Raw genomic sequence first — 16,197 nt, 5'->3', positions numbered from 1 at the left:
TTAAGGTTAATAAATATATTCATGAAGTACCTTTCTAATGTGTAGCATTAAAATATTAATTGTAAAACTGGCTCCTACACTGAAGGGGGCGCACGAGAGCACACAGGTTCATGTTCATGCCGCTCTTCAAGGCAGACATTTGCGAGCAAGCTAAGCCAGCTAGTTCGTTTCTTTGGCTTCCTCCGACCAAACAGCGGGGGCATGAACATAAAACAACTCATGGGAGTTTCTCGTCTTTTTAAGACGGAGAGACTTTTGAAGCTCCAATAATAATAATAATAATAATAAAATGAGATTTCTTACAAGTAAAGTGAAAGATTGCACAAGTCAAGGTAAGACGATAAATGTTTTATTAAATTCGACCTCTAATGAGATGACTATTGCAGGTGAAGTAAAAAAACCACACAAATCAAGGTAAGACGATAAAACGTTTTAAATTCGTCCTCGAATGAAATGACTATAAACTAAGGAAGCCTGAAATGTAATGGAATTGAACTTGACTATTTGTTCTTGTTGCTGTTGTCGTTTTTAATGGGCATAACATTGTGTTTCAAATATTAACCTAATATTTCGCTATATAGGCATAAATGAAAATGAATGATTTTCTACAACACATGGTCATTTAATAAGAAGCCTTTTCAACGAATAAGACATTGCAATTGCTAATATACGAGGGTCCAGTGCATATAGATTACAGCACACACTTATAGGACTTAATATTTTCATTGGCTGGTAAAAGAATTATGTACCGGTACTTGTATCTGGGTGATGCACTTTTTTTTTTAATACAAGAAAAAAATAGTCTCATGATACGCAAGCCGAGTTGCAGTGGCTGTACTTCCCCTCAGCAGCTTGTGCCCATGCTGCTAATGATGGAAAAGAAGGTGTTTTTGGCAAAGCCGGGATTGAGAAGGAGCTGCTCCAGCATCTCTCTGCCCTTCTCTCGCATAGCCGCCGAGCACATGATGCCGCGCCACATGCGCACCAGAGCGCCGCCTGCAACAACGTCATTGGTCATTCGTATCGCAATCCACCTCTGCATATATTTTGCTTGAAAGTGCTTACCTGTGATGGTGTTCATGTACGTCATCCAGCTGAAGACGGACAGCATGTGGTTCTCTTCCGGAGTCATGTCAGCTATGTTGGGTGCTTGGTCACCCTCCTTTCAAGTCCAATTAGAAAAACAAGCAAAAAAATCCCAGTTAAAAAAAATTGTTAATGTTTTACATCGCATGAAGAATGTAAGACAGTAACTCTACCCAACCCTAACCTGGAGTACGCGTCCTGGCAAAGGCGCGAGGAACACGGCAGATTTCTCCAAGGTGGACTGGAAATTGGCGGCGGCCACATACTCGGCCGAGTTCAGCCAGTTGAAGGCGAAGTTCACCTCAGGGGCGGAATAGTGGCTCTGTCTGCATGCCAGGGAAAAATACAGAAGTGAAGTCAGCGTGTGTGCAAGAGTTGCCTACTTGCAGATTTTTCAGGGAACCTCTGCTCCGTTATTTGCTGAAGAACTCAGCCATTCACTGTCTTATGCTCTTGGATGGCACAAGATGGCGTTAAAGCCTTGCTTGTTTGACTTCATTATATTTATTAGTTCTTGTGTCGTGAAAGTAAAAAAATAAAAATAAAACCGCGCAAGGAGTGCAAGCTATAAGAGCATTTATGATTTTGTAGGTCTAAGCAATGCTTTGTCGGCTCATGTCGAGCAGAAGAAGAAAAGTGTTTACTTGGCTCTGCAGGCTGCGGCAGCTTGCAGTGAAGCCATGTGGGCGTCCCAGTAGAGGCCGAGGATGGAATCTTTCTTCTCGTTCTCGGGCAGGGGGGCGTTTGTGGAGGCATTAAGGCCCTTCGGACATGCAGAGAGACCACCAAGTGAGACCCCACCACCCCACAATGCAGGCTTGCAATCACGCATGCGCTTCATACCTGGAAGAAGGCGTCCCACTTCATCATCACATTAGGGTAGCTGGTTGAGCAGTCGGTGTAGGTGGTGCAGTAGCCCTCTGAACCTTCAGGTGCCTGCATCTGGACCTTACCGAGATGGAAAAAGTAATCACGCTCCGTACTTAAAGTTCATTTAAAGTCAATTTATTGACTGAACAGTAAATTATACAGTTTGAAGCGTGCAAAGATTGAGGGGGGGGGGCTCATTATCAGAGAGCAAAGTGGAAGAGCAAGAAGCAGCGTGGAGTACGGTGGTACCTCTACTTACGAAATTAATTGGTCTGGAATAAATTTCTTCATTAGAATTTTTTTTTTAGTAGAGACGCGTTTTCCATGTAAATGCCCTAATCTGTTCCAAGCCCCCCAAAATTCTGACATAAATGTTTTCTAGAGCATACAAATGCATCACACTATGAAACAAATACATGTTACAATTAGATTATAGAGTTGTGCAAATTGTAAAAAAAAAAAAAGAATACAGTAAAGAATAACAATGATGGTCATTTAACTTTTAACTGCGTCCTCATCGTTTTTTGCCCTCTTTAGTCCATGTTCTCTCTCAGAAGTGTTTTTTTTTTCCTGGCATTTTGTCAAGAACAGATCCAAGGACGTTTGCTTCTGTCGGCTTATAACAATCCTTCGAAAATGTCCAAGGCAAACATCAGCAGTGTGAGCAATCGCCGGACTGGTGAACACTTTTTCTGGGTGATTCACATTGACGTTAACCTATCGGAACGCCTCATGGCCCGAGGGGCGAATGATGAGGGCGCTACATAGACACATATCTATCTGTCTATCTATCTATCTATCTATCTACAGTATACACAGATACATACGGTAGAGGTCCCTCTTAGCCAATGGGAAGCCAGGAAGAGGCTAAGTAATAGCCAATGGCAGAGCAGCTAGAAGTATGTTGCGTTCAGGAAACTTGGAGCTGCGAGTCGCAGACCATACTGTATTTTTATCTTTCGTATCTTGAAATATTTTTCGAAACAAAAGGCAATATTTTCCTGTTGAGGCATTTCGTAACTTGAACATTTCGTATGAAGAGACGTTCGTAAGGAGAGGTACCACTGTATTCAGATGTGACAGCCCACATGTGGACTGGGGTTCCACATTGGCGTGACGTAGTGTCCAAGTTTGTCAGAGTTCATCGCGTACCTGGACTCCTTGTCCGAAGATTCCCTGCTGAGCAGCAGACAAGAAGGGCAACGCAGTCACAAAATGGTTCACGCCTGGACAACCAAGAAGACCATTTATTATTTGGGTGCTTTTTATTTGGAATAGTGCACCACATTTCCGTACTTACAGCCCCACCAGCTCTGGGGAGAAATGCACATGGCATCTCCGGTCTCCAGCCCACAAGTTGTGGCTCCGGTTGGGTCGGCGAGACGGCCTGGCGGTGATAAATGTCATGTCGGCGGAATCCAGAAATTCAGCTTTCTTGTTGGAGGTTGTCTAGCTTACATACTCGGGGATTTAATCAATCAAGCAGTTTGACTGTTGGCGTTGTCTTGGATGAAGTTTCGCCTCTCATTGAATCAAGCCCTCATCAGCTCATGTGAAAAGAGCAACTGAACGGTCCACCCTCACGGCCGAGGACAAGGCGCAGGAGCCGCAGGCGTTTGTGCCCGGGCACAAATGCGTTGTGTGCGAAAATAGAGCCCTAAATATTTGCTGACATTGCCCCAAAATCAATGTTATCCGGAGTTTCTTTCAGTTTCTAGCAGTTTACATTCAGCTGCTCTTTGTTGGGCTGTCAATCATCTAGCGCTACCCGACTGGTTTCTCAGTTTGCTTATCTTGGCGTTTTCTGGCCTCAGACTTCAAGTGGATATGTTCGGCTAAGGGAAGTTTGTTTTGGAAGTGCCGCTTAACAATTCCACTTTTTATAAAGGCCAGGGAAAATGTTTTCACTCTGGTTTCTGGAATAATGATAATAATAATAAAAGAAAAAGAAAAAGTCCTAGTCCTTGCATTGATTTTTAAAACGTTCATGTCAACAAGCTAACCGCGTAAACAATCGGGCCAATCTCTTGTAGTAAACAAACAGTTTGATTAAGGTCATGTGATCACCAAAAGGTCTACCATAGTACACTAGCTCAAGGTCTCATATGATCCCGAGACCAATTGCTGTTTATGTGACCTTGACTCGGTCCGGCCCGCGGCCTGCCATTTGAAGGTACCCGATCTAGACTTTGTGTCGGCTAGCGAGGGAATGATTCAGGACAAGGTTTAGCGAATATTCCAATTAATCAGTTGAAGTGTTTCAACAATGAACTGCAGTTATGTGCCCTCTGAACCGAGTCTCCACGATGGTTCCACAAGTGGGTCCGCCTGATGCCTTGCTGATACCAGGTCACGTTTTTTTGGATTGCCAAAGTAGGATCCTCCTTGTCATCCCACCTGAAGTCAGCATCCATCCGAACTGCAGGGGGAGGCCCCAGATGGGACTCTCGGTAGCACCGGTGCCCATGCAGCCCATGAAGGGATCGGTGGCGGCGATCATCAGCCGGTAGAAGCTCATGCGGTGTGTGAAGTTCCACGGGTTGGGGGTCAGGATGTTATTCTGCACGGGCAGTTCGCTCACCCGCGCCGCCGCCTGGGCCCACATGATAGGCGCGCCGTTGTCCAGGATGACGGCCGAGTAGGCCACGGATGCCGCCAGGGCCAGGGGGAGGAGGCAGGAGGCCGTGAGACGTTCCATGGCTGGAGCAAGGGGGAAGGATGGAAGGAGTCGAGAGAGGAGGACGCTGAACTGAAGCTCATGACGCAACCTCTGGACTTTTGTACTTAGCTCGCTGGCGTTTTCCCAGCTGTTAGTCCACGTGATGTGCGGGTCAGTCGACCTGACAACGAGATAAGGGATGTTTGGACAAAGGCATCAAGATCATTGACTTCGACAGTATTGGACAGTCTGCACTGTATGATCCTGAACCAGTAAGCCCAACTCTATGGTATTGCTCTGGCACGGGCAAATTTGTTTGAAGAGATGAACTATTTTTTTTCTTTTTTACATTTACTTACGGCGCTAATTTTACCACTGTCATCAATAGAACAATAAATGCTTAATTGTCAATGAAGGTACTCTATCCTGTTGTGGATAGCAGCTCACCTCAAAACAACGCAGTGATTTGGCAGATAGTGAACAATTCTGAAATATAGCAATGTAATTTGAAAATCATTTAAAAGGTTAGATCAATGCTATATACCGTATTTCCCGCACTATAAGGCGGAACTGAAAGCATTCAATTTTCTCAAAATCCGACAGTGCGGTTTATAATTCCATGCGCCTTATATATGCCTCAATATTCTGATTTCTTGAACGTCGTATTTTAAATGTTCTGTAAATCGCTTTGTTCCGGCTGCAGTGGTTGTGAAAGCGCTATATAAATAAAGCTGTATTGTATTATATCCCCTTTAGAGTAGCGCCATCTAGTGTATGCATAACACAACTTTGGCCACTATTGTAACTTCTACTCAATGTGCCTTATAATGGGGTGTACTCTATATATGAACAGTTTTAAAAGAGGCCATTCACTGAAGGTGGGCCCTATTCTCCGAAGCGTCTTATTGTGTGCAAAATATTTTTTTTTTTTCAGTTTTATGTGACAATTTGGAAGATACCTTTTAATCAATATTTAAATAAACTCCACGTTGTTAATAATGACAACACACACTTGACTTATGACATTTTTTATTGTCTGCCAAAAGAATGCACGATTTCCATCCTGGTGATGGATTTTGTGTTGTTCACTGCAAAGTAAAAAAAGAACAAAAATGAGACGATGATATTGAGTTTGGGTGTTTAGTTGGATGATGATGTATCCGTCCCCCCCTCAGCAGCTGGTGGCCATGCCGGTGATGATGGACAGGAAGGTGCTGGTGGCAAAGCTGGGATTGAGCAGGAGCTGCTCCAGCATTTCTCTGCCCTTCTCTCGGGTGGTCACCGAGCACATGGCGCTGCGCCACATGCGCACCAGAGTGCCACCTGCAACAGCACAGTTGCGGATTAGCCAAAAGGCTAAAAGTACTCAGACACTGTACTTTAGTAGAAGTACATAGCCCTGTTTGAAAAATATACTTCAGGTACACTTTTATCTCAAACCATCTTTGCCCATTGCGTCACCGTTTGTATGCTTAATGCAGTACAATACTGCCACATGGATGATATTGATTAGCCCTCTCTCTAGTGTTTCCCATTATGTGTTAGCACTGGGCTAGTGAACTTTAAGGCAAAGTTATGCATTAAAAAAAAATAACTAACATGTATTTCTCTTTGTTTTATGTTTAGTTTGACAGAAAAAACCCCAACTGGGTGAGGCATTAGAGAGTTGGAAAGGCCCTTTTCAAAATATGTATTTATTTACTCTCAGCCACACTGAGGGGCAGTAACCACCACTGAAAATATTTGCGACTCATTTGATAACTCTGTACCCAGAATTGTGTTCATGCTCTTCATCCAGGAGAAGATGGACAGTGTGTGGTTCTCTTCCTGAGTCATGTCAGCAATATTGGGCGCTTGGTCACCCTCCTTTTCGAAAAAACAAACAAAAAAAAAAGGTTAATGTTTTACATCGCATGACAAATGGTAGAAAAGAGAGTAACCCAACCAAAGCCCCACCCTAACCTGCAACACGCGTCCTGGCAAAGGGGTGAGGAACATGATGGACTTCTCTAAGGAGGACTGGAAATTGGCGGCAGACACGTATTCGGCCGAGTTCATCCAGCTGGAGGCAAAGTTCACCTCTGAGGCGAAGTAGTGACTCTGCCTGCATGCCAGGAAAAGAAATACAAAATTGAAGTCGGCATTTCTTCACAGTGTGTGCTCCAGTATTTGCTGATGCGCAAATGGTGCCAAATGCTTTATTTAAATGGGAAACGTGCTTTGGGGCTATCTTGTGGCATTTGTAGGCAATTATAAGACTTTTGACAGGGCGTCAAAACACTTGCATTTTTTCACAATTCATGCATCCCACAAATACAAAAATCGAGCCAGTTGTTGTAGGCTCTCATTGGACATTGTGATTTACTTGGCGCTGCAGGCTGCGGCGGCATGAAGCGAAGCCATGTGGGCGTCCCAGTAGAGGCCGAGGATGGAGTCTTTCTTCTCGTTCTCGGGCAGGATGGACTCCGTGGAGGCCTTGAGGCCCTTTGGATATGCAGAGAGACCACCAAGTGAGATATACAGAGAACTATAGACGTGGGCTACCAACGGAGCCTTGGGGAACACCTCAAGTGTGAGCTGGAAATCACGCATGCGCTACATACCAGGAAGAAGGCGTCCCATTTAGCCATCACATCGGCGTAGCTAGTTGAGCAGTCAGCGTAGGTGGTGCAGTAGCCCTCCGTACCTTCAGGTACCTGCATCTGGACCTGACCGAGATAGAAAAACATGAGAGAGGGTTGTTTGTAAATAGATTGTATTTGTTTGAAGATAATTGCTGAAAACGTGGTTAGACTGAGAGCTCAGCTGTGGCTCTAGAATGTTTAACTTTTTTTCATCGTTTCAGACCCCAAAAAAGCACTTGGGGTTCCTTCACAAGTCCACCTACTCCATGGTATAGAAACTTGAGTGCCTTCGTATTATACGCATCAGCAGATATATCCGGCACAAGTATGACATGTAGTTAGCTAGCTAGCTATGCCTATGCTCTTAAAAAAAAAACAACCTTCCATTTCGTTAGTATGCTGGTATGGACGCTTTAGATTGCCTCATTGTTGCTGAGATGAAGGCTGAAAAGCAATATAAGAATTTGATAGTATTGTTTTCCAATGTAGATAGAAAACAAAAGAAAAATGCAAAATCTACTGAATGTACAGTAACATAAGTATTTTTGGGATGGAGTAATAATCACAGTTAGCATCATTGCTAATACACGGGAGTCTACTTTCTGTGGAGCCCATCGTGTACCTGGACTCCTTGTCCGAAGAATCCCTGCTGGGCGGCGGAAAGGAAGGGCAGAACGGACAAAAAGTGGTTCACACCTTGAGGACCAAGAACACAATTTATTATATATATACAGTATATTTTTTGTTTGTTTGTTTGTTTTTGTAATAGTGCAGCCCAGTCCATACTTACAGCCCCACCAGCTCTGGGGAGAAATGCACATGGTATCTCCGGTCTGATGCCCACAGGTTGTGGCGCCGGTTGGGTCGGCAAGACGGCCTGGGAGGAGACGCAGCATGTCATGTAAGTGGAATCCAGATATTTAGCTTTACTTTTCCAAATTGTCTCTGTCATCACGGCTCGATGTCCTGCCTGTTTTCCATCACACCTGAAACCATCCTGACCATTTGAGGACCGAGTTTGGACACCTCTGGTCTAGACCTTGGGTTGTCTAGCTGTAGGAAATGATTCAAGACAAGGCTTAGCCAGTATTGTATCAATCAATGGAAGGTTTTAACATTTAACTACACTGGTTTCTACTCTCTGAACCGAATCTCCAAGATGGCTCCAGAGGTGGGAGAACTTGATGCATAATCGTAAATCAGTTGTCAGCCAACATGTAGGACAAGTTTTAGTCGCCGCAATAAACGGTATCAAAATGACTGGACATGGACTTGACTGGGAACAACCTGAACAGGATCATGGTGTTCTAAATAAATGATAAGTCACCAGGATCTGGCAGATACAACATAGTTTTTTTTGGGGACTACAAAAGGAGGATCATTTTTGTCATCCCACCTGAAGTCAGCATCCACCCGAACTGCAGTGGCAAGCCCCACAGGGGACTCTCGGTAGCACCGGTGCCCATGGAGCCCATGAATGGATCGGTGGCGGCGATCATCAGCCGGTAGAAGCTCATGCGGTGCAGGAAGCTCCACGGGTTGGGGGTCAGGATGTCGTTCTGCACAGGGAGGTCGCTCACCTGGGCCGCCGTCTGGGCCCACATGATGGGCGCGCCGTTGTCCAGGATGACTGCCGAGTAGGCGACGGATGCCGCCAGGAGGAGGCAGGAGGCCGTGAGAAGTCGCATGGCTGAAGCAGGTGGAAGGAAGGAAGGACTTGAGAGCTGAAGACGCTGGACTGATGGCAGTGATGCAAGCTTTTGTACTCTGCTCGCTGTCGTTATCGCAGATATCGATCTATGTGACTTGGGTCAGTGGACCTGACGGTGAGATAAGGGTTATTTGGACAAAACAATCGAGTATAAGGCTGAACCGGTCAGATAAACTCTTTCTTATTCCTGTGGCTTCATCACGTTTGTTCTTTTTTATCCACTGCCAACAAGCTTATGCTAGCATTAGCAAGGCTAGAATTAGAAATCCAATAGCCTAATGGCGATTAGACAGACATAATGTAGGCCGTTTTGGATTTCCATTTGAATTGCTATTAAAAAAAAAAATCGAATTAAACCACAATTACGATCAGGGTCGCTGTTTTACATCAGTTGGGAAGTTCGGATATTATAGTTTAATCAATTTAGCAAGCCTTTAATGTGAACTAAGTATCATAACAAATATACAGCGGTGCTCTCTGATACGAGTGACGAGTATTTAAAACAACCACATGACTTTTACATGGGCTTTTACATCGCTAACTTAATGATAATGCTAAATAGCATTGGTGTATTTTCTCGCTGGATAATCTGTTGCGATTTCAAAAACTCGCCAAACTTCATCTGTAAAGTCCAACGTCCTATAGCTTGTATGATGGCCTCTGCGTTCCAGGTGTTTAAGATAGCACTGTGTTTACTAAAACAAAGTATTGTGCAAGGCTGCATGTCTATTAACATGTGATGACATGTGCGTCCAAAAAGAACACTTATAGACACCTTTTGGGTTGAACTTATAGGTCAGTCAAAGTCTGACAGTCAAACAAAGCGTGATTACATGAACTTGTTTGGAGAATGACAGTTGTCGTTTCAGCACCGAAACTCCTTCAGCATGTGTTCAAACTTTTTGTTTGAATTCATCTCCATTTAAACTACCTACATTTTTTAGCTTTGTTAAAACATTTTTTTTCCTGAATATTCAAATGATAAATGCTACAGGACTACTTAATGGATACATTTCAACGACGAGCCAAATACTCTTTTATAACTAAAACTATTTTCACTTTAACGTGTCAAATGCTTGAATGTCAATTCGTGCTTATTATGTAACCATCATTTTCGAATACGTTAGTTCATTTGTTTTTTTTTCCATGAATGGCTTTTGGATTTTTTTTCCTCATCCAGTGCTCAGAAACGGATTGTTTTAGTATTTTGTGCATGGATTATTTAAAATTTGATGGGTGGAACGTCATGACACCCCTGTAAGCTTTTGTTAAATTGTTAATTATTATAATTTTATGTTTGAACATTACAGTATTGTCTTTGACGTTAAAGTTAACTACATTATATTCTCTTTAACAATTTCTTCAACATGTTTATGTTGAGAGCATCTGATTGGCTGAAGGAAGCAAGAAGTGAATTAGTACCCGGAAAGAGTTGTGCTCTCGAATGTGCTGTGGTGCAGGAGTCTTTCTTTTCCCTTTCAATTCAACTGCATTCAAAGGATTCCATCTCTCCTTTTGCCGTTTGTAAAGTAGAGCTAGTATCCACTAAAAACACCGAACTCCTCGATTTACACCCCTGTCCCCCCTCACCAATTTATTTTGCCCTTTATTTCCCGATTGATTGTAAAGCGTGCCAAGGCATTTACATCGCAGTTTTTACAATTTAAATTCATTTTTTTAAATGCTAGCGCCTATTGCTTATTACCATTATAAACGGGAAATGGCGTTTTGATGTTCAAACTTGTTGTCTTTCTATTAAATTCAGTGGGTTAAAAAGCATTTTTTTCATCGTCTGATTCGAAACAGTGCGGTCACGTGACGACACCAGGAAGTATCCAGCTACCTAAACTTATTACAACAGCATAATATTTACCATTTTTTGTCGATGCATTCATCATTTATTTCGTGCGTTTAAAATACATAAAATGAAACGTTTATTTTAAGCCTTTTTTTGGAATGACTCGTGATTTAACACGGGGCTATTACGTCACGTGTCAAGGCGGGTGGACACCAGGAAGTAACTTGCGCGACTTTCCGCTCCACTGCTGCTGAGGTAAAATAAATCAAACCTCTGACGACTCTTTCGCACGTTATCCTAACTAAACACGCCATTCAATGCAACACCGAATTAGAGATTCGGCTCAAAATCGTTGGGGAGGGTGGTAGACGCTTTATGTATGCCTTAAAATAAGTGACGTGAGCGTTAATCATTTTCGCTTTTGGCATACACTGGCGTAGAAGCACGTCGACACAACTAAGTCATCTATGGAACGCCCTTTTGTTGTTAAACCCCTCTGCGGCTTTTGCGAAGGCACTGAGTCCACAATCTCGTTCAGGGAACTGAAACTGAAGGCCAAGTTTGAATGAACAAGTTCAAGAAATACTAAAACGTGTCTTTTTCGACTGTCTCTCCTTCCAGTTTTCCATCATGGCCTACCAAGCTGGCTTTCCAGAGGAGCCCAATGCTTTGGTTCAGAACATTAGCTCCAACATCCAGCGGCTCACCCTGCTGAGTAAGACATACACACACTACACTATGCTACTTTGTCCTAGTCAAGCACATATTGAGTTGTGTTAAACCCACATCAAATTGGATTCCTGATAATTTTGTGAACTCTACAAATGTGCAGCCTCCGAGCTACAGAGGGTGCTGACGCTGCTTGGAACAGATCAGTACAGCGACCAGCTGCAACAGATGCTGTGAGTTTATTCAAAGCTCATCTTTGGCGTGGTCAAGCATTTGGGATGAAAACCATAACTGTGTCTTTGGTCGCCAGGCAGCAGAATCAGCAACAAGGTAACCAGCTTGCCAAGGAGACCGACCGGCTCATCAAGGTGTTCAGCGCACTTCCTGTGGGAGCAGACCAGGTACTGGCTGTCTTATTTTCGGAGAATAAATACTTTGGCTGACAAAGTTTTATCTTTCAGCGGCAAAGAAAGATCCAAAAAGAGCGATTGCTCAACGACTTCTCGGCGGCGTTGAATACCTTCCAGAGGACGCAGCGGGAGGTGGCCGACAAAGAACGAGAGTTTGTGGCCCGCGTCAGAGCCAGCTCCAGAGTGTCGGTGAGTAGCTTTGTAACAACACCAATGTGGTTGGAATTTAGAAAATGTTCCCCCCCCCAAAAAAAAGAAAAGAAAAAAGAAAATACACAAATGTGCCTGTTTTCTGGTGAGGAAAATCGCTGGCTATAGCAGTTTTCCAACTGTGGCATCCGTCACTGGTACTGTCCTGTGGTGGGGTTACCAAAAAAGAAAAAATAAAGAAATTAAAAAAACAAAATTAGGAAAAGCAAAATACTTTCAGAAGTACTCATGTTTTTTTAAATTGTGATATTCACCTTTTCCCATAGGGAGGCCAGCCTGAGGCGCATTATGGAAGTGTCACCCCTTTCCCAAGGTAGTACTTTTGTTTGTTACCTCCACCTAAGTTTTATGTTTTCTAACTTTTAGTCAACCTGACTACTTAGTTGCATTTGTAGTAAGGAGGGAAAAAAAAGACTGTTTTCAAAACTTAATAAGAAACAGGTCAGTTCTACTTTGACATGTTATTGTTTGACATTTGACAATAAAGTTGTATTCAATTTAATCTGGCCAACATGTTTTTTTTTTTGGTTGTATTTTATTCTTGTATTTTTTTTAATTCACTGGGTAATACTTGAATGTTAATCAAAATGGAGGCGTACTATATCGGGATGTTTGAGTCTATGAAGTGCACTGTATCCAGAGGTGGTCTGGACTTGAGCAGAATTTGTCGCCACAGTGACATGCAGGTGCAGGATCAGGATGAGGCCGTCAGCGAGGATGATCTCCGGTTGATTCAGGAGAGAGAGACGGCCATCAGGCAGCTGGAGGTATGCAGGCCATCAAAAAAAAAAAGAATAGAAAAAGAAACCGTTTAAATGGTATCATTCTCAACAATACACATTAAACTTGGTCAATTTCTTCTTTTTCAGTCGGACATCACAGACGTCAACGACATCTTCAAGGACCTTGGGATGATGGTGCACGATCAAGGCGACATGATAGGTAAGCTTTCTCGCTTAAGCATGCTGGTCACAATTGAAAATGTGCAATGGTTAAATACATTAACAAAAAACGAAATTTATTGTTTTATATTGTACACTGAAATATTAATTGTTCTTGGGAGCACGAGGAGGGGAACTGGTTGTTTGACCTACATCCATCCATCTATCCATCCATTTTCTGATCCGCTTCATCCTCACAAGGGACATGCTGTAGTCTATCCCAGCCGAGCTCGGGCAGTCGGCGGGGTACACCTTGAACTGGTTGTCAGCTAATCACAGGGCACACATAGACAAACAACCATTCGCGCTCACAATCACACCTAGGGACAATTTAGAGTGTTCCATTAACCTGCTAAGCATGTGTTTGGAATGTGGGAGGAAACCATAATACTCGGAGAAAACCCACAGAGGCATGGGGAGAACAAACAAACTCCACACAAGAAGGCCAGAGTCAAACCCTGCACCTCTGCACTGTGAGGCGGACGTGCTAACCAGTGGACCCACCGTTTAGCTTCACCCTTGAAAACTGCTGATCAATTTTTCTTATGGATTTTTAGTAACTGTCTTTCCTTAATCTTTGGTGTGATTAATTTTGTATATAAAATGATTACATTATCAACATCTGACTGACTTTCAAATACATGCCAAAGGGTATTGCTGTAACCCCTGCCAGGCTATTTTAGCCAATCAGAAACCGAAAGAAAATCCATCCAGCTATTTTTTTTCCATTGGGGTTTGTTTGTGTCAACTAATTTTAGGTGAAAGGCCAGTTACACTCTGGGCCGCTCAGCAGCCAATTGCAGGGCACAAATAAACAACCACACACTCCCATTCACTCCTGTACGGCAAGTCAGTCTTTTAATGCGCTTCACAGGCATGTTTTTTATGCGGGAGGGAGTTGGAGCACCTAGAGAACATCTACGTTCTGCATCCCCTCCAGATGAATACATGAAATAGATCCTATTTAAAATTGTCGGCTCCTCCTTTTCGTCATTGCTACGCAGATACTATAGAGGCCAATGTGGAGAGTGCAGATGTGAACGTCCAGAGTGCCACGCAGCAGCTGGCGCGTGCTGCCGACTATCAGGTAAAAGAGATAAGCAATGGGCCATAAGGAGAGAGGTGTTCCAAGAAAAAGAAAAAAGAAAAAAAAGGCATTGCCCAATTTTGACTTGTGGGGAAATCGAAACACAGCCAATGACCCTGTGACCTCCCCATCGAGAAAAAGCGATACATGAGAGAAAGTTCACTTACGACCTTATTGTGATATCGTTATTCGTCTTTCAAGCGGCGCTCTCGGAAGAAGATCTGCATCCTGATTTTAGTATTGGCCATCGTCGCCATCGTTGTGGGACTCATCATCTGGGGCGTCGCTAAGCAGTGAGGGCCTCCTCCTTTGCACCCCTCGGGGGCCCTCGCGTCGTCTCCTGCTGCCAAGAAATGTTAAAAGCTCGACGGCCACTTCATTGGGTACGCACACACTAACTAGTGAGAGTCAATACGATAAGACCTGTAGCAAACGTTTCTGTACCAAGTGCTGACCTGGAATGGCACCCCGGGTGCAGCGCAGACCTCCGCCAAGGCGAAACGAACATCAACATGGCAATGGTGTTTCCACTGAAATCCTGTAGGTGGCGGTAATGAACAATGCCAAACACAGCAAGCTTCTTCTGATATGATTATTTATGATTCTTAGCATTATTAGTTTACAGCTCCCGAAAACCCCAAATTCACCATCTGAAGGAATGAGATTACCATAAATGATTACCATAAACACATTTTTAAAAAATGTTGAAATTAGGTAGACTTGGCCTACTGCCAATTGTTTTTTTTCTTTTCAATTAGTATAATGTTTTCAATATGCAAGTTTTACTTTTTGAATTGAGCTACTGACATCATTGACCTTTTATAGCATATTCTAATCACCTATGGTTAATGGCATGATTGGGGGTTCTGTAACCCCCACAAAAATAATTGTAATGACAACCAAAATATGAGTAACTGCTCTGTAGGATGCAATTTAGAACCGCAATAATGCACCTATTTTTAAACAATTACCTCACTGACGATGTCAAATCAAAACAGAGCATTGTTACACGTGTTAAAACAAATTCTTTGATGAAGCACTGTGATTCGATCTCACTTGAGATTTTACAGGTGTGCCTAATGTTGTGGCCAACTGTTTTACACGTTGCACAATCCTCACAGTTGGTGCAATTATACCACGATTTGGCCAAACTTGGCTGATTCCAAAGCACTGTTCTAATATAAGCCTGTTAAAAAAAACAAAAAAACATAGTTTGTGCTTTTAAGTTAAAAAGCCTTATTTTCAAAATGTTTTTGCATATTGTATATTGTTGAGTTAGACACTTTACCTGAAATGAAGTTGATTTTTCTTGATATGAAGGAAGCTAAAAGCAGATAGTTAATATATATAAATTTGACTTGACTTTGACAATGCACTCGTCAAAGTATGATGAGAAAACAAAACAAACAGAATAGATCAAAATGTGTTTTTTGTTTGGGCTTTTTATTTTGCTGCCTTTTGTAACTGAGCATTGTGCTGCCTCCCATACGCTCACTTTAATAAATGTACCTTATCATAGAGATGAGAGTGATTTTTCGAGTGGTGTGCAAATGAAAGTTTCATGAAAGCGCTGCTACGGGGGCAGGAAGATGTTTGAGAGAACACCAAATAGAGAACATGCTCAGGTAATTATTTTTTTTTTTTGTGATTGTTGTGAATAGTGCATGTACAAGTGTATTATGTATTACATTTGCTTCACATACAAAGCATTGCTGAACTGTTTTGCACAATGTCAATTTGTCAACGGTGTCTTGATTTCAGAGACAATCGAAAAACACAACCGTTGGCTGATAGCAGCTGAGTGGATGGCCTAGGGTCGTTTACTTTCCTATAGAACACTTCTCATCAAATATTCGAACAATACAAAAAGATTGAAAACCATACAGAGAACTATAGATGAGGGCTACTAACGAAGCCTTGTGGAACACCGTTGTGGCTCGGCATGAGTTTACCAGGCAATGGTCGGTAATTTGGATGATGAAGTAACTAGAGTATGTTAAATGCACATAAATAAGTCATGCCATGTTACTTAAACTGCAGTGATTTTGATTATGACGGAATATATGTAGGCTAGGTATTTTGGGTCAAATTGAAACAACCACTTAGTGTTCAAAACCAAGACCGTGGGTCAA

At 42.8% G+C, this 16,197-nt stretch overlaps 3 protein-coding genes across 4 annotated transcripts; 1 reads left to right on the top strand and 2 right to left on the bottom strand.

Moving 5' to 3' along the window:
• Nucleotides 1-327: 327 nt before the first annotated feature.
• On the bottom strand, nucleotides 328-4,709 carry LOC147187887 (protein LEG1 homolog). The gene is made up of 8 exons (XM_086100331.1): nucleotides 4,354-4,709; nucleotides 3,257-3,343; nucleotides 3,109-3,182; nucleotides 1,930-2,034; nucleotides 1,731-1,849; nucleotides 1,271-1,412; nucleotides 1,066-1,162; nucleotides 328-996 (listed from the first exon to the last, which is right to left on the bottom strand). Exons 1-8 carry the CDS (start codon nucleotides 4,652-4,654, stop codon nucleotides 845-847), a joined length of 1,077 nt encoding a protein of 358 aa, XP_085956457.1. The 5' UTR covers nucleotides 4,655-4,709; the 3' UTR covers nucleotides 328-844.
• Nucleotides 4,710-5,786: 1,077 nt separating this feature from the next.
• Nucleotides 5,787-7,018, bottom strand: LOC147187886 (protein LEG1 homolog). Its single transcript, XM_086101058.1, has 4 exons — nucleotides 6,981-7,018; nucleotides 6,578-6,719; nucleotides 6,385-6,481; nucleotides 5,787-5,938 (listed from the first exon to the last, which is right to left on the bottom strand). Exons 1-4 carry the CDS (start codon nucleotides 7,016-7,018, stop codon nucleotides 5,787-5,789), a joined length of 429 nt encoding a protein of 142 aa, XP_085957184.1.
• On the top strand, nucleotides 6,487-15,585 carry LOC147187885 (syntaxin-7-like). 2 transcript variants are annotated; one of them, XM_086100332.1, is made up of 11 exons: nucleotides 6,487-7,125; nucleotides 8,009-8,140; nucleotides 11,370-11,463; nucleotides 11,581-11,650; nucleotides 11,728-11,818; nucleotides 11,879-12,016; nucleotides 12,304-12,350; nucleotides 12,714-12,804; nucleotides 12,907-12,979; nucleotides 13,983-14,065; nucleotides 14,267-15,585. In XM_086100332.1, the coding sequence occupies exons 1-11, from the start codon at nucleotides 7,108-7,110 to the stop codon at nucleotides 14,360-14,362; spliced, it is 933 nt and encodes a 310-aa protein (XP_085956458.1). In that variant the 5' UTR covers nucleotides 6,487-7,107; the 3' UTR covers nucleotides 14,363-15,585. The 2 variants fall into 2 exon arrangements, with proteins under 2 accessions (XP_085956458.1, XP_085956459.1); XM_086100333.1 differs by lacking the exons at nucleotides 6,487-7,125; nucleotides 8,009-8,140 and adding an exon at nucleotides 10,937-11,003.
• Nucleotides 15,586-16,197: the final 612 nt, after the last annotated feature.

The sequence above is a fragment of the Hippocampus guttulatus genome, chromosome 20 (genome assembly GCF_054856545.1).
Source record: "Hippocampus guttulatus isolate MCC_2025c chromosome 20, RoL_Hgut_1.0, whole genome shotgun sequence".
In the NCBI taxonomy this organism is placed as follows: Eukaryota; Metazoa; Chordata; class Actinopteri; order Syngnathiformes; family Syngnathidae; genus Hippocampus; species Hippocampus guttulatus.
The sequence above is the reverse complement of the archived record's forward strand: the minus strand, read 5'-3'. Positions and strand labels throughout refer to the sequence as shown.